The sequence below is a fragment of the Trichosurus vulpecula genome, chromosome 6, assembly GCF_011100635.1.
Source record: "Trichosurus vulpecula isolate mTriVul1 chromosome 6, mTriVul1.pri, whole genome shotgun sequence".
NCBI lineage: Eukaryota > Metazoa > Chordata > Mammalia > Diprotodontia > Phalangeridae > Trichosurus > Trichosurus vulpecula.
Window position 1 is genome coordinate 268,619,291 of NC_050578.1, and position 18,426 is coordinate 268,637,716.

Below are 18,426 nucleotides of genomic sequence, written 5' to 3' on the forward strand. Positions count from 1 at the left end.
CTACCAACTCAGCCTTATTTCACAGTATTCCCTTTTACATATTTTACATTCCAGGAAGACTAGGCTGCTTGTTTCTCCCCAAATCAACCTTCTTTCTTTCATCTCCATGCATATACCCCAGGCCCTGGTGCCTGGAATGTGCCTCACCTATATGTTATCTTTCAGAATCTCTATCTTCTTTCAAGACCCATTTAATGTGCCACCTCCTCCATAAATTCCTCTCTGTTCTTTCTAGCTGCGAATGTTCTTAGCTCTCCTCAATGCTTACAGCTCTTTGCCTGGATCTGATCTATTTCCCCATCACTCCCTACCTTCTGTAGGTAATATTTATATGGCTACTATTAAGTATACCATGCTATATAATATCTACAGAAGTAGGTGGTGGTATTCAGTTGTGTTTGGCTCTATGTGACCCCATGGGCTTTCTCCATGGGGTTTTCTTGTCAATGATACTGGAATGGCTTGAGTGTGTGTGTATATATATATATATGCATGTTCAATCTTTGCATCTCTTGTATTGTGCCTGATACATATTGGAATAATATTTGTTGACTTGAATTCACCCTCTGTGCCACAGTATCCTTAAATATACACCAAGTGATTTCTCAGGTCTTTCCAGTTCTAAATCCTAATGATGCTTATCACTGCCATTTATCAAGCAGTTTAATTTTGCAAAGTCCTTTACGTATACTATCTCTTATTGGTAAAGTATTTTAAAATTTCAAAACAACTCTACACATCATATCTATTTTGATTCTCCTTAGATCATTTGAGTCCTGAGCCTGTTTGTTTTCCTGAGGGCCAGTCAATCACTCCAGAATATGAGAAGTCCTACCCCACTCATCCCATCAGCATTACTTCATACTCCTTTTTCTTTTCTTTTTTAATCACAAAATCAGTGTTTTTATATATCATTAATAAAAATCACAAAGACAAACTGATACAAAATAACACTTAAAATAATAACGTTGTAAGTATCTTGGAAATAGCCTACCGATACATACTGAATTTATAGGAAGCCAACTAGATATCATCTTAAATGAATGAACCAAATACCTGGGTAGATATTCAGTATTCGTGATTAAGTGGAGCTAATATAGTAAAGAGGACCATGATTCCCAAATTAAAATGAAGATGTTAGGCTAAACTGATTAAAATACCAATGACACAGGATAATACAAAATGTTAATAAAATTCATATAGAAAAAATAAAGCTAAAAATCAGTTATAAAAAATAAAAGAGGGACAGGTTATAAAGCACACACTCCTTTTTTCATTGTTACTTTACTGAGGAAGAAATTCCACCCAATCTTATACCAGCTTCTCTGTCTCTCCCACACTGGCCCCTCAGGCTCGTTCTCCTAAGATACTGGAACAGTCACTTCTCATTAAGGATAGTGGGAGATTAGATTCATTTTGGAGGAAGTGATATCACTTTGGGTTTCCCTGTTTATATTGGGGACAGGCTGATTGGCATCCTCGGATGACATCCTTGTAGTGCCCTCAATGCAGACATACATTAGCCAGGCTATGGACTTGGGATCCATTCTCCTGAGCATTTCTGGCCTCAGGGGAGGAACAGTGATCATTATCTGCTTTTCTTCAGTTAGAGCTGAGCCTCCTAGTGTGGAATTCCCATTATCATCACCATTACAGTTGTTTTCAAACTTAACTGCTAAGGGATTTAGTTGTATAATGATGAGGAGAGTTAACATGGCATAGTAGTGGTATTGAGCTGTTCTCAGAGTTAGGAAACCAGGAGTCAAGTTCTGCTTACGAAACACACTAGTTATGTGACCCTGAGGGACAAGTCACTTATCCCCCCAGTACCTTGAGAAATTTTCTAAGCAAAGGAGGTGACACTTTGAAGCAGTAGAAGTTATTTCTTTACTGGCATGGCATTCAATATGGAAACCAATGGTCCATTTTCTTTAAAAGAGAAAGACTTTGGGACTTGGCTGGGACATGCCACAGATATGATAGGGGAGTGATTTGGGACCGATGCTGTGAAATGTAGTGGATTATGTGGAGCCTCTGGCAACTTGGTCTTGACATTGACACACACAGAAGATGCAGTGCCTGAGGTCAACACATTTCATATTGTCACAGATTTAGAGTTGGATAACTGAGGCAAGGCAACTCAAGTCAACAAAAACTAATTAAACACTGACTATATACCAGGCACTATGCTAAGCACCAGGACACAAATACAAGTTTAAAAAGACCTCTTTTGCTCTCAAAAAGCTTATATTCTAACGAGGGATACATAGTGATAATGACACATAAAAAGCTGAAAAATCAGGGCTGAGGGGAGGTACCTGGACATGGTGGGAAAGTTTGAAGAGTCAAAAGCAGGGTTGGGAAAGAAATGAAAGATGGCTGGAGTGGGTTCATCCTCAAAGCGGACGTTCTGGGAGGAACTCACTAAGAGAGAAGGGGCCTTGGGGTGGAGGGATCACCCAGGGTGAGAAGGCCTAGGGGTTGAGGGAACTTCCAGGATCAGAAGGAAGCTGAGGCATGGTTACAGTCTGCAGAGTCAGTAGAGCTGTGAGAGTCAAGAAGAAATTAAATGATTTGCCCAGAATCATACACCTCGTAAGTGTTCCAGGAGGATTCAAAGCCAGGATTTCTGACTCCAGCTTTAGTACTCTATCCATATACTATCCTACCTTTCAAAGCAATTTCCAACAAAACAGAGATTTGAACCCTGGCCCTCGGATTTAAAAGGGTTTAAATGTCTATGAATAATGCTTGTTAATATGGTAGCTTGGGGAGTCCTAAGGATACCGTTATGAAATTCCTATCTCCCAACAGAAGGGGAAGATAATAAAACTTTCTTGCCAAGAGGAGAGGAATAATAATCTCAACAAAGCTCTTAGATCCTGTGTTAAAACCTTCTTGTGAGTGAATTCGCGTTTCCTGCTAAGAAACACTTGGGTGCCTATGTGGCCATTTCAGTATCCTTGATTTTTCTTTGTAGCCTTTTTTGATTAAATGCCTTTTACAGCTGATTTTGTGAGTTAAACTCATTTGTTGTGTAAGAAAATACACTGGATGGGTGCTTAAATTGGAGATTTCATTACCAAATAATTTGGTGGACCCTGAAAATAGTGAAAGCTCTCAGTGCTGGGAATAGGGTGTGTTACATAAATAATGAGTAAATGGCATGAGCCTCCCTCATCTATGGAAGAGACTGATACTTATTAAATGCCCTCTTCTCTTGCCTCTCAACTCTCAAAAATGATTATATGGGTTGGGATTCTGTTTTACCTTTTCATTCTTTTTGTTTCTTCCTTGAAGCGTGTAGAGTCATGGAGCCATAGTTTAAGAGCTGAAAGGAAACTTAGATTTCATTTACTTCAACTCCCTCATTTTATAGATGAAGAAATTGAAGCCCAGAGTTGTCTAAAGTCACACAGGTCACAAGTAGCAGAGCCAGGACTTCAACCCATATTCTCTGTTTCAAAAAATTCAATACTTTCTCCACTGTATCACAGTATGTCTTTCTACATTATCTTCAGGAAAACTAAATTCTTAACAAACTAGAGAATATAGGTGAATTTCACCAACCCCTTTTCCTTTCTCCTAGGGATAGAGACCAACTTTTCCTTCATGGACACAGAAATACTATTGGTAATGGCAGAAGAACAAGTACCGCCCATGCTCTGTTACTCACTCACCTAATACTTCTCCTTGCTTTCTAAATTTACCTCTGGTCAAGTTACCTAAGGGCAACCTATGTACTCTCATTAAGTTTCAAGAATCTGACTTTGAAGAAAACCTAAGGAACTATAGTAGATGATTTAAAACTTCTGGCAAAAGCCAAGGTTGAATCAGACATTTTTAGATCTTTGGTACAGACTTCTGTCAACTGAGCCGGCCAGCTTCTGATGTTTGCAACAGCCATCAATCCATTAATGGATGTGACCTCTGTGATGTTAACAGTGCTTCAAATTCAACATATATGTATCAACTCCCTAGTATGTGCAATCTGTTGTGTTAGGCACAGGAGACACAAAGTCAACAATGAAAGCATCGTTGCCATAGTGGGCTTCCAACCTTCTGGACGGTATAACATGTACAAATACAAATAAATACAAAGTATTTGGAGAAGTTACAGATAAATAATAACATCTATAGAGGATCAAGGAAGGTTTCAGGGAGGAAAATATCATTTGATCTGAGTCCTAAAGGAAGGTAGGATTGAGAGAGGAAGGGCACATTAACTCATTTGAAAAAAAGTGCTCAGGATGGAGATTTGGGACACTCAAAGTTTGGGAGGAGGAGATGGATGATCAGATCTCAAAGAAAACTTAAAAAAACCTGGGTAAATGCACAGTGGGAATATCTTGAAAGAGAAGTGACATGAAAATCAAAGAAGAAGAGAATTTCTAAGAGGGTCTGGTCAACTGTGTGTGTGTGCGTGTGTGCATGTGTGCATGCGTGTGTGTGTGTGTGTGTGTGTGTGTGTAGATGTCAGAGATAATGAAGCCCACAAAAAAGGAATTGAATTTGGCAGTTAAGTTTAGATAATCACACAGAAAGCAGGTTGACAAGAATAGAGGAGTTGAAAGTCAGAGTGTGATTCTATAAGAAAGGTGGGAATAGAGTAGATCTGCCAACATTTCAAAGTGATCACCTTTGATTATGACATTTGAATGCTAACACCTTAGTACATGTTGTGATATTTGTACAATGGGAAATGACACCAGGAGGATGAAGTTGGGAAGATTACCTGAATTTAAAGAATTCCAAGATGGTGGAAACCCATTTTTAAAACACACAGGGATCAGTTTTCAAGATATCTTCAAAATAGGAAGATATCGAATGACTGCAATAAATGACATATAGTATTATTACTCCAGAAGGGAATAAAAAGGGAATAAAAAAAAAATGATGAATTACCCTCATGCATAGTCAGTCATATCTGTAAGACATTCAAAGGGAAGTATGTGCCACCAACTTATCTTCTATAGAAAGGGAAAGATCCTGAAAGATTCTTAGATAATGCAACCATGGAGGTAACTTTGTTTAATCATCATTTAGTTTTTAAAGCCAAATCAGGCATCAAATATGGAGGAAAATGTTTTCCATAGGCGTCCATCATTGTCACTGAAGATATCTTGCATTCTATCTAGATGAAGAAGGGATTCCCTGTAAATTACAAAGTCTTCTGGCTGATCCAGTTTACATATAAGGGTGTGTTGTGGCTCAGTGGATAGAGCACTGGGTTTTGAATTAGGGAGAGTCTAACAGCAATGTGACTAGCAGCTGTTGTGGGGGTGAAAGACCAACAACAAGAAGGCTGCTAGCATAGGTTCTTTGATCTGCTTTTCTAAGGAAAGCAACTTTAAGGGGTTAACGATCTCAGTTTAATCAAACATACATATATCATTCACTTAGTTCAGGGGGAAAAGATCAGAACCCTGACCTTCAAGGCAAATACAAACAAATTACAAACATCAACAGACAGATCTTGTCTGATTTAAATCACAATTCATAGTTACCAGAGAAGCACACCAGTATCTGTCTGGGTTACAAAGCTCAGGGCGGGGAGGGGCGCTATTTCAATGGCTTGACCAGAGTCTCATAACCCATATTCTTTCAATGAGTGTACCCCCCAAAGTCAAACCCCAACCTCAGATCTTATATATCTATCTCAAGGCCCTGGGGCACTTGAGGCTCACCATTTAGAGTATGAGAAATCAGTGTGGGAAAGCTCCAACCACCACCACCACATCGTATACAATTCAGTGACTCTCAATTGTCTTAGTGCTGAGAAAAATTCCAAGACAAAAGATCCCACCTTACCTGCCCCATTCGAACAAACAGTGAAAAGTCTCATTTTGCTTGCCATTACAAAGACTCATATTCATGAATTCAAATCTGGCCTCAGACACTAACTGTGTGACCTTGGGCACATCTGTCATCTGGAAAATGGGCTGGAGAAGGAAATGGCAAACCACTCCAGTATCTTCGTCAAAGAGACTCAGATGGGGTTATGAAGAGTTGGACATGACTGAAACTATTCAATAACTACTTAAACCTACTTACTATAATTGATTGCTTAAAAGAGATCACCTTAGCAATTCATACAGGAACAACTAAGTGGATGATATAAATATTTATAGTTCATACAGTGCTATATAGTTGTACTGCAAGTCCATGAATTAGCACATCAACACAAATTGCTAATATAAGTACCATACCTAAACAGTCAAATTAGCTCAGAATCAAATGGGAGGAATAATATGATCTGTCTGCATTTGAGAAACTGCCTAGCGCTTTTGATGATCTCAAATTGTGCCTCAATGCAAAGATTTTTCTTCTTAATACAAACATTCTCTTAAAAGTAATGAGTGATCACAAATCTCAGAACACCAAAATTTCTGAAGAATTGGAGGTTGACTCAAAGGGCAGTGGAGACATCCATGCTAGGTTCAAGTAGTCTGTGGTATATTTCCAAATATATCCAAGGAGGAGATGTCTTTCTAAATTTTAACCCTAGTTTGTCATATCTCCCGTAACTGAGATCTTATTTACATATTGAAACAATGAGATAGGTTGCTCTATGAACTGATTCAATAGCTAGCTGTTAAAGAAATGAGATGCCAGTTGCTTAGATGCTCCTCTGAACTACTCCACTGGAATGCGAGGACCGACTTATGAACAACATTTTGCAAGAACTTTCATGGCCTCTTTTACCTCCTTGTTTCTCAGACTGTAGATCAGGGGGTTCAACATGGGCATGATGATACCATAAAACACAGAGGCCACTTTATCATTCTCTTGTGACTCTCTGGAAGAAGGCTGTAAATACATGTAAGAGAGTGTCCCATAGAAAATGGTGACAGAAGTCAGGTGGGAGGCACAAGTAGAGAAGGCTTTATGCCTCCCTGCAGCAGAGGACATCCTCAAGATGGCAGCCAGGATGTAAGTGTAGGAGAAGAACACTACCAGCAAGGTGTTTAGCAGATTAAAGCCCACAAAAATGATTAACAACATGACATTGACATCAATATTAGAACAGGAAAGGGCCAAGATTGGAGGTGCATCACAAAAGAAGTGATTGATGGTGTTGGAATTGCAGAAGGACAATGAAAAGAGAAATCTTGCGTGTATGGTGGCATTCAGGGAACCTATAACATAGGATCCAGTGCGCAGCTGGATGCATACCCTCTGGGACATGATTGTTGGATAATGGAGTGGGTTGCAGATGGCCACGTAACGATCTACAGCCATGGCAGCCAGAAGGTAACATTCAATTGTGGTATATGTACCATAAACATATGATTGTATCACACACCCTGCAAAAGAGATAGATTTATCTTTCACCAGAAAGTTTACTAACATCTTGGGAGTGATAGCAGATGTGTAACAGAGGTCAACAAAAACAGAGGAAAAAATACATGGGAGTGTGAAGGCGAGCATCACACTTGATGAGCAGAATCATACCAACATTGCCCACTAGAGATGTAATGTAGATGACCAGAAAGACAAGGAAGAGGATGTACTGCACTTCTTGGCACACTACAAATCCCAGTAGAATGAACTCAGTCACTCTGGTGCCATTTCCTTGGATCATGGCTTTCTTATCATCTGCAAATGAAGGATACAGAGAGTGACTTTAGATTAGGAATGCGTAGAGTAGGATAAGATGAGTATGGAGAGATATTTAGATCCAGGGCATCATTGGTTGTCAGAGCTGGAAAATGAGCCCAGGGTTCAGAGCTAGAAGGGTACTCAGGACAGGAAATGTTAGCTCTGAGTGAAGGGACCCTGGAACCTCGAACTTAGAATGGTGTGAGACCTGGGAGGAACTTCAAAATGTCAGAACTGAAAGTTGTATGAGAGATCATCTGGCCAAGTCTCTTTGTGTTAACAGATGAGATAATGGGCCACAGGGAGCTTCTGTGATGTTTGTAAGGTCATTCTAAACTATCCCCCAACTCTGAGCCATTGACAGAAGTAGACTAGAGGTCAGGCATCCTTAGGTCCATTTCAGTGCTTGTTGATTTTTTTCTTTTCTTTTGGAGACTGAATCTTCTTATCTTTCCCAAGCTGGAAGTACAGCAGCCACTCATCTCCCAATGTCCCTAGTAATTCCATTTCTGACTTGGGCTAGTCCATACCTCCTCCTGCACCCTGGTGGCCCACTGCTCCTCATGGTTTCTTTTAGGGTGCTGGCCCTACTGGGAACACACATCTGGCTCTAGCACCACTGTGGCTCACAACATCTGAGCTCAAGGGATCCATGAACCTCATCCTCCCTCTGCAACAGAGACTTCAGGCATGTGCCACAATCACTCCCTCCTCTTTATACCCATGCCTTACCTGTGCCCTCACCTTCCCCATTTCCCTTTTTCTCCCAGTGGCTGGACATAGCTCTCTGCCCTCACTTCATAAGTCATGTACATACACATGTATCTAAGCCACATTTCTACAGTGTTTGCCCATAGAAATTACTGGGTTCTTGTGGCTTAACTGATGCCCCACTCTCACCTCATCGCTATTGTCTTACCATTGAGTCAGCCCTCTCTTGGCCACTATGGCCGCAGTGAGAATGTCGCCCTGCTACAGCTAGTCTTTGCTTCATTGCTATCCCCCACCTCAATTCCTTCGTTTTTATCCAGGTGAAAGACTAGAGAGGTTAGTTAGTGACTTATCAGAGGTAAAGTTTGAATCCATCCTGGTTCTGCCCCCATCTGTCCCTCCACTCAACTTGCCTGGTTCTTTTGGTGGCATCTCAAAGCCCTCCATTGCTCAGGCTCAGATCTGAGTCATGTTTTACCCTTCCCATTCCTTCATCAGTCACATCCAATAGGTTGCTAGGTCCTACTGATTCTACCTATAAAACAACTCTTGCCTCTGTCCTGTCCTTTTTAGTCACATAGCCACCCTGAGAATTCTGACCCTCATCAGCCTGGGTCTGGAATGTTAAGTTGCCTCCAGAGGATTTTCTCTCTTTCCACTGTCTCTCTTCTTTCACATCTTTCACAAAGTTTCCAAAATATCCTGCCTCAGGTACAGAAGGCATCTGTTCTCCAGAATACCCAATAGTTCTCCATTCCCGCTGATAGTATATACAACATGGAAACTCTTTCTTTGACTATTTAAGGACCTGACTATCATCCTGTCCTAAGACTCATTTCTCATTCTTCTTCAAACACTCGACATTTCAGCCAAACTGGACTTCCAGCTGTCCTCCAAAGTAACCTGCCTTCTCTGTCCTCTGTGGAAATGAACAAGCTTCTTCTTTCTTGAGTGTCCTACTTCCTCATCTCATCTTTCAGAATTCTTATTGCTTCTTCAAGGCCTTGGTCGACTACCCTGCATCCTCTAGGAAGCCAGCCTTCCCTGAAATCCCCAGCAGGAAGCATTTTCCTTCTCAATTTTTATTATGGTTTTCTCTCTATTGTTCTGTTTCTCTGACTCTATCTCTCCCCCTTTTCCTCTCTTTTTTCCTCTCTATGTCTTCTTTGCCTCCCATCACTCATCTCTCATCACATACTTCTATATATTATTCTCTGTAAATGGCACATCCTGTCCCCTCCCCATTAAAGTAGAAGACATCTATCTTGAGCAGCAGGACATTGTGCTCTCTGTCTTTGTATCTCAAGCCCTGAGCACCAGACCTTGCATCTACTAGTGGACAGGAAAGTCAATTAACAGTAGGAAGGAACTTTAGAAGCAACGAAGGACAGCCTTCCCATGTGGCTCAATACATACCGAGTAATGTGAATTAGATTGATAAACTCTTTGTCTATCAGTTTCCTGTAGACATCTAGGCGGTATAGTGGATTTGAGCGTTGTATTTATGTCAGGAAGTTCTGAGCTCACATCCTGCCTCAGACACTTACTAGCTGCGTGAACCCGGGCGTGCCATTTGACCTCTTCTTGACCTTATTTCCCTCATCTGTAAAATGGGGAGAATGATGGCACCTACCTCCCAGGGTATTTGAGGATCAAATGAGGTAATATGTGTGAAGTGCTTTATAGACCATGAAGTGCTATAGGAATCCTAGATCTTTCCTCCCCAGAAATGAAGGAGGTGGGCCAAGTGATCTCTAAGGTCACTGAGATTCTAAACCTTAAGTACTCTGACCCCTGAGGGTGATCTCTCCTTTCTCCTGAAGGTCAGTCAGTAACTGGGGAAGCTCAGATGTCCAACTTTCACCCCAACACTCACTCCATTTTCACTTTGTCTCTGCTGGGGTGGGGGAGATGTTCCTGTCCATGCTCAGCACCAGCCCCTCTGTCTCTCTGACCCTGATCCTCCAGGCTCTGCATCTTCTCTAAGACACTTTCTGAAGCACACCCAGTTCATCGGGGATAATGGGAGATTGGCTTCAAGGGAAGTAATCCCACTCCAAGTTCTCCTCCTCCCCCCACCAGGTCTAGGCTCCCTGGAGACCTAAGGTGACATCATTGAAGTCCTCCCAATGTGGACCCACATATACCAGCCACCCAGCTTAGGGACCTGCTCTCCTGGGCATTTCTGGGCCCAGAGGATGAGGAAAGATCCAGAGAAGGAGTGATCATCAGCTACTCTCCTTCTGACTTCCCAGGAGTGCTCTTGTTTTCCAATTACCTGACAATTTGGCAGCAGTGATTATGAGCTCCCTTCTTGGGTATTTTAAAGTTTGCAAAGCATGTAACTGCATACCTCTGAGAACAGGTACTAATATTGTTGTTATTTGTTACTTTACAGACAGGTAACCTGTGGTTCAGAGGGCCCAGGTGATTTGTTTATGCTCATCTAACTGGCAAATAATCAATGACTCCATCAAATAGTCATTCAATAAACATCTTCTACATGACATCCACTCTGCAAGTAACTCATGATTTAAATACAACTGACTTGACTCTAAAGTCTGATGAGACACAGTGGAGATAGCACTGAACTTGGAGTCAGGAGAGATGAGTTCAAATACTATGTCAGACACTTGCTGACTGTGGGCGAGTCAACTAATGCTAGCCTCAGTTTCCTTGTTTGTAAAATGAGCATAATAATAGCCCCCATCTCATGGATGTTCTGTGAGGATCAAATGATATATCATGTCAAGTGCTTTGTGAATCTTAAAATGGAACATAAATGCTTAATATTATTATTGGTATTATTATTTTCAAAAGAATGATACGTGCCCTCATATCCACCCCATATCTATCCATCTATCTATGTATCTATCTATGTATCTATGTATCTATCTAATCTGTCTGTCTGTCTGTCTATCCATCCCTCCCTCCATCTACCCATCTATCTATCTATCTATCTATCTATCTATCTATCTATCTATCTATCTATCTCCTTCTTTCTCTCTATGTCTCTCTCTCTCCCTCTCTCTGTTGGATGGTGGAATTATGTGCTATTCATCCCTTTGGAATATCTTGTGTTATATGCAATTAGTCCTGTGTTATTTAAGTTGGGCAATCGGTAATCTATCAATTGGCTAATCAAAAAAATAATTATTAAGCCCTTTATATGGACCAAGCACTGTTCTAGGCACTTGGGATACAAACATATAAAGAAGTGGACCCTGCTCCCAAGGAGTTTGAATTATATATGAAAAATGTGTATTCATTATAATTATACATAGGAAAGAAGAGATATTTCTAGGAAGACGCTAATCAGAGGGGTGGGATGGGAGGATGACTCAGAAAAGACTTTTTGGAGGAGGCATTTCTTGAGCAGACTCTTGAAGGAAGTGTGGGATCCCTTAAGGTAGATAAGGAGAGAGAGCATTCTAGGCATGAGAGATGCCCGGTGTGTATGTACAGAAGTGGAACATGAGGTGCTGTGTGTGATGTGTGCAACAGCAAAAAAGTCACTGCAAATTGTGGGAAGAGCAATAATGTCTTAGTAAATCTAGTAAATCAGCTAGGAGCCAGGTGGAATAGGGCTTTTTTTTGACACATGAACTGTGTTGTATCTTAATATTTTTGTTTTTCAATGTAATTGTTTTTGATTATTCATATTTTATTATTTAATATTTTTAGTTTTCAACATTGATTTCCACAAGATTTTGAGTTACAAATTTTCTCCCCATTTCTACCCTCCTCCCACTCCAAGATAGAATATATTCTGATTGCCCCATTTCTCAGTCACCCCTTCTTTCTGTCACCCCACTCCCCCCAATTCCCTTTCCCCTTACTTTCTTGTAGGGAAAGAAAGATTTCTATACCCCATTGCCTGTATATCTTATTTCACAGTTGCATGCACAAAAAGTGTTTTTTGAGCATCTGCTTTTAGAATTTTGAGTTCCAAATTTTCTCCCCCTTCCCTCCCCCTCCACCCTCCCTAAGAAGGCAAGCAATTCAACATAGGCCACACATGTATCAATATGCAAAACACTTTCACAATAATCATGTTGTGAAGGACTAACTATATTTCCCCCCAGTCTATCCTGTCCTCCTTCATTCAGTTTTCTCCCTTGACCCTGTCCCTTTTCAAAAGTGTTTGCTTTTGATTATCTCCTCCCCCAATCTGCCCTCTCTTCTATCATCCCCCCTTTCTTATCCTCTTCCCCCTACTTTCCTGTGGGATAAGATACCCAAGTAAGTGTGTATGTTATTCCCTCCTCAAGTCAAATCTGGTGAGAGCAAGATTTACTCATTCCCCCTCACCTGCCCCCTTTTCCTTTCCATTAGAACTCCTCTTTCTTGCCAGTTTTATGTGAGATAATTTAACCCATTCTATATCTCCCTTTCTCCTTCTCCCAATATATTCTTCTCTCACCCATTAATTTTTTTTAGATATCATCCCTTCATGTTCAACTCACCCTGTGCCCTCTGTCTATATATATGCATATTTCCTTCAGCTACCCTAAAACTGAGAAAGGCCTCATGAATTACAACCATCATCTTCGCTTGTAGGAACGTAAACAAAACAGTTTAACTTTAGCAAGTCTCTTATGATTTCTCTTTCTTGTTTACCTTTTCATTCTTCTCTTGATTCTTGTATTTGAAACTCAAATTTTGTATTCTGCTTTGGTCTTTTCATTGAGAAATCTTGAAAGTCTTATATTTTATTGAAAATCCATATATTGCCTTGGAGCATTATACTCATTTTTGCTGGGTAGGTGATTCTTGGTTTTAATCCTAGTTCCTTTGACCTGCAGAATATCATATTCCAAGCCCTTCTGTCCCTTAATATAGAAGCTGCTAGATCTTGTATTATCCTGATTGTGTTTCCACAATACTAAAATTGCTGCTTTCTGGCTGCTTGCAGTATTTTCTCCTTGACCTGGGAACTCTGCAATTCGGTGACAATATTCCTAGGAGTTTTCTTTCTAGGATCTTTTTCAAGAGGCAATCATGGATTCTTTCAATTTCTATTTTATTCTCTGGTTCCAGAATATCAGGGCAGTTTTCCTTGATAATTTCTTGAAAGATGATGTTTAGGTTCTTTTTTTGATCATTGCTTTCAGGTAGTCCAATAATTTTAAAATTCTCTCTCCTGAATCCATTCTCCAGGTCAGTGATTTTTCCAATGAGATATTTCACATTGTCTTCCACTTTTTCATTCCTTTGGTTCTGTTTTATGATTTCTTGATTTCTCATAAAGTCACCAGCTTCCAGTTGCTCCAATGTAATTTTTAAGGTGGTATTTTCTTCAGTGGTCTTTTGGACCTTCTTTTCTATTTGTCTAATTCTGCCATTCAAGGCATTCTTCTCCTCATTGCATTTGTGGAATTCTTTTGCCATTTGGGCTAGTCTATTTTTCAAGTTATTTTCTTCAGTATTTTTGGATCTCCTTTAGCAAGTTGCTGACTTGTTTTTCATGATTTTCTTGCATCACTCTCATTCCTCTTCCCACTTTTCCTCTACTTCTCTTACTTGGTTTGCCAAATACTTTTTGAGCTTTTCCATGGCCTGAGACCAATTCATATTTTTTCTTGGATGCTTTTGATGTAGGCTCTTGACTTTGTTGACTTCTTCTGGCTGTATGTTTTGATCTTCTTTTGTCACTAAAACAAGATTCTGTAGTCTGAATCTGAGTCCTTTTTTGCTGCCTGGTCATGGTCCCAGCCAAATGAGCTTTTTGTCAGGGTATGACTGCTTGTAGAGTGGAGAGTACTTTGCCCCAAGATTTAGGGCTGTACTGCTGTTTTCAGAGCTACTTCTACTCCACAGTCACCACCAGCTCTGCCACACCCATGCTCTTCATCCCCCAAGAACCACCAACCAGGACCATGACTCAGATCCAAGCAGGGCCAACCAAGAAAACCCTGTCTCTGCACCAGCAAAGTGCTCCCTGAACTTCCACTGTGATCTGCCACTTGATTCCTCCCAGCATGTGGGCAAGGGACTCCTGAAGCAGCTAATGCTGGAGCTCCTGTACCAGCTGCAGGAGCTTCCTGCTGCTGCTGGTGCTGGAACCACACCACCTCTGCCACATCTGGGCCTGGGGCTAGACTGCTCTCACCCCCATCTCACAGTTTTCCCACTATCCTGGTCCATGGCCATTGGCGTTTGTGGGTTGAGAAGTCTGGTAACTGCCATAGCTCAGTGATTCATGGCTCTATGGCCTGCTCCACCCAACATGCTGGGCTGCATTCCACTCCCAGCACTGGGACCCTTCCAAGTGACCATCCAGGCTGTCCTGGCCTGGAGACCTACTTCCCTCTGCTATTTAATGGGTTCTGCAGCTCTAGAATTTGTTCAGAGCCATTTTGTACTGTTCCGAATAGGGCTTTTAAGGCCAAATTATGTAGTTTATATTTTATGATATAGGCAAGAACAAGCTCCTGGGTTTTGTTGGGTAGGGCAATAATATGGTCAAACACGTAGTTAAGGAAAATCACTTTGGCAGGTGAGTAAGATGAATTGGAACCAGGAGAAGCTTGAGGCAAGCAGAGCACATGTGAGGCCATGGCAGTGTTCCAAGTGAGAGGTGATCAAGGCTTGAATTAAAGTGCTGCTTGTGTGAGCAAAGAGGAAAGGACAGATGTGAAATGTTATAGAAGTAGGGACTACATGATTCAGCACCTCATTGCCAAAGATATGAGATGATGGAGAATTAGGAGTTGAGAATTACAATGTGGCTGTGAAACATAGACATTGGAATGGAGGTGGTATCCTTGATAGAAAGACAGAAATGTGTTGGAGAGGCATATTGGATATTTAGCTCAAAATGTCCAATCAATAAATCATTAATTCACTAATCACTCAGTAAGCTTCCACTATGTGCTAATTAGTAAGAGATGGATAGAAAAAGTAAAAAAAAAAACTCAAGGCAAAGTGCAGCTAGTACTTCAGTAAGTACATACAAGATTCACAGAAGTCAGATTGAAAGGCATCTTAGAAAAGAAAACATCAGAACCTGGGGAGAGTGGGAAAATCCACCTGCAGAGGATGAGACTTGAGCTAAGACCTGAAGAAAGCCAGGGAAACCAAGAAGCACAGCTGAGGAGAGAGAGCAATCCAAACTGGGAGGTAGCCAATGCAAAGAACTGGAAATGGGATGGAGCCCGAAGAAGCAGGCCTGTATGGTAGGACCATAGAGTGCATGTTGAGGAGTACTGTGAAAAAATGGTCAGAATGGTCCAAGTTGTGACAAACTTTAAATGCCCCCCCAAATTAGTTTATATTTGATTCTTCAAGTAATAGGAGTCTACTGGACTTTACTGAGTAGTGAGGAGACATGGTCAACCCTGTACTTTAGGAAAATGTCTGGCCTAGGGGACCATAGGTTGAGAACACAAGATGCTTTCCTGACTGCTATTGAGGGAGAAAGTAGCTCTTAGCTTACACTTTTCAGCTTGGCCCCTTCGTACCATATAATGGTTACACAAATAAAGATTGTAAATAACGAATAATGAGTAAATTCATTTATTATATACAACATAGAAAACAGAAATAAAGTAGTTACATATATTCCACGATATATAAGAACAAATGAACTTTCCGGCTGAGTTATAGAAGATACCAGTTTATTTCTGGTGATGTAGAAAATCGCATGTGTTGAACAGGAAAAAGGAAAGTTTGGCTGAATCATAAAGTGTGTAAGGGAACTAATACATAATAAACCTAGAAAGGCAGTTTGAAGCAGGTTGTGAAGGGTTTTCAATGCCTAACAGAAAGTTTTTAATTTTACTATAGAGTTGATAGGGAGCCACTGAGTTCATGGAGGAGGTAAGTGACATGGTGTGGCTTCTGCTTTAGAATATTACCTTGGAGGCTCTTAATCTACATAAATACATGCATACACATTCACATATATGTTAAATTGGAGGGATACCTGTTCATAAAAACAGGAAATTCTGACATTTGACATCTTGGCATCATAGGAATTTTCGTAGTTTCTTGTTTGCCTTGGATTTTGGTTGTCATAGTTTCTACTGCTACTAACTGGATGTATGACTTTGGGCAGGTCATATGATGTCTTTAGACCAAAATTTCCCTTTTTGTAAAATGAGAAGGGTGGACTAGAAAAATACTAAGATCTCTGCAGGAGTTAATTTTCCGTGAGGGTATAGTTATCTGGGACTCAATTTCCTTACCGGTAAGATAGGGAAAGCAATATTGTATTACCTATCTCATAAGGTTATAATGAAGATCTAATTAGAGCCAAAGGGACATATGTCCTTGGAGTCAGGAAGACCTAGATTCAGGTCATACATCTCCTACATACTAGTCGTGAGACCATGGGCAAGACTTCAGTACTCTCAGTACTTAGCAAGTAATTCTGTAGCATTGTAAGTCACAGCTGAGTTTTGGGTTGCCAACCTACATAAGTGGAATTTATTGGAAGTGTTTTCATGCACAGATTTCCCCAAATCAATGAAATTATGGCTTCTGACTATTTTTCCCCACTTCTATATAAAAGTATTTAATAATAAATGGAAACTATCACCACCAGTGCCAATTGCCACTATCATTATTAATCATATCACTATATTCATGTTAAACATGTTGGATTCCTGTTGATAACTTTTAAAGGCTATTAAAAGGATGATTTCAGTAGCCCTATATGTTTTTCAATTTTAACCCTACTTTTAAAATTTTAAATTAAAATTTTAATTAAAATTTTAAATTTTTAAATTTTAACCCTAGTTTGTCATATCCCCCATATTTGAGATCTTGTTAGAAGTATTGTAGCAATGAGATGGGCTGCTCTACGAACTGATCCAATAGCTAGCTGTTAAAAAAAGAAGTGAGATACTCATACTTGGATGGTCCTCTGTACTACTCAACTGGAATTCAAGGCCTGACTCAGGAACAACTTTTTGTGAGAATTTTCACAGCCTCTTTCACCTCCTTGTTCCTCAGACTGTAGATCAGGGGATTCAGCATGGGTATGATGATACCATAAAACACAGAGGCCTCTTTATCATTCTCTTGTGACTCACTGGAAGAAGGCTGTAAATACATGTAAAAGAGTGTTCCATAGAAAATGGTGACAGCAGTCAGGTGGGAGGCACAAGTAGAGAAGGCTTTGTGTCTCCCTGCAGTAGATGACATCCTCAAGATGGCAGCGAGGATGTAAATGTAGGAGAAGAACACAACCAGCAACGTGCTTAGCAGATTAAAGCCCACCAAAATGATTACCAACATAATGTTAACATCAATACTAGAGCAGGAAAGGGCCAGGATTGGGGGTAAATCACAAAAGAAGTGATTGATGATGTTGGAATTGCAGAAGGACAATGAAAAGAGAAATCCTGTGTGAATGGTGGCATTCAGGGATCCCATAACATAGGATCCAGTGACCAGCTGGATGCAGGCCTTGTGGGACATGACTATAGGATAACGGAGTGGGTTGCAAATGGCCACGTAACGATCTACAGCCATGGCAGCCAGAAGGTAACATTCAACTGTGCCAAATGTACCATAAACATATAATTGTATCACACACCCTGAGAATGACATAGATTTATCTTTCACCAGAAAGTTTACTAACATCTTGGGAGTGATAGCAGATGTGTAACAGAGGTCAACAAAAGACAAGTTTTGGAGGAAAAAATACATGGGAGTGTGAAGGCGAGCATCACACTTGATGAGCAGAATCATACCAACGTTGCCCACTAGAGATGTAATGTAGATGACCAGAAAGACAAGGAAGAGGATGTACTGCACTTCTTGGCGAACTGCAAATCCCAGTAGAATGAACTCAGTCACTCTGGTGCCATTGTCTTGGGTCATGGCTTTCATATTATCTGCAAAAGATATGACACAGAGGGAAAGACCAAGAGACTTTATTGACCTCAAATTAGGAATGAAATGGAATTTAATGTTGGGACACTTTCAAAAAAATCCTGTCTTATTTAAATATTTTATTTTCACATCACCTTTCTCTCCCAATTCATCCCTCCTCACTACCCGACCAAAGGAGCCATCCCCTTGTGACCCTATTGTGTATAAAGAAAGAGAAGAAAAGTGTTTAGCAAAACCAAGCAACACATTGAGTCTGTCTTCAGACGCTGT

At 40.5% G+C, this 18,426-nt stretch overlaps 1 protein-coding gene and 1 pseudogene across 1 annotated transcript; both read right to left on the reverse strand.

Annotated features, from left to right (window-relative positions):
- Positions 1-6,663: 6,663 nt before the first annotated feature.
- On the reverse strand, positions 6,664-7,585 carry LOC118855168 (annotated as a pseudogene).
- Positions 7,586-17,214: 9,629 nt separating this feature from the next.
- Positions 17,215-18,144, reverse strand: LOC118854554 (putative olfactory receptor 5AK3). Its single transcript, XM_036764922.1, has one exon. It carries the CDS (start codon positions 18,142-18,144, stop codon positions 17,215-17,217), a length of 930 nt encoding a protein of 309 aa, XP_036620817.1.
- Positions 18,145-18,426: the final 282 nt, after the last annotated feature.

What these genes read in the sequence shown, in the direction of transcription:
- LOC118854554 (XM_036764922.1), bottom strand. Translation starts at nt 18,144, where the DNA reads ATGACCCAAGACAATGGCACCAGAGTGACTGAGTTCATTCTACTGGGA.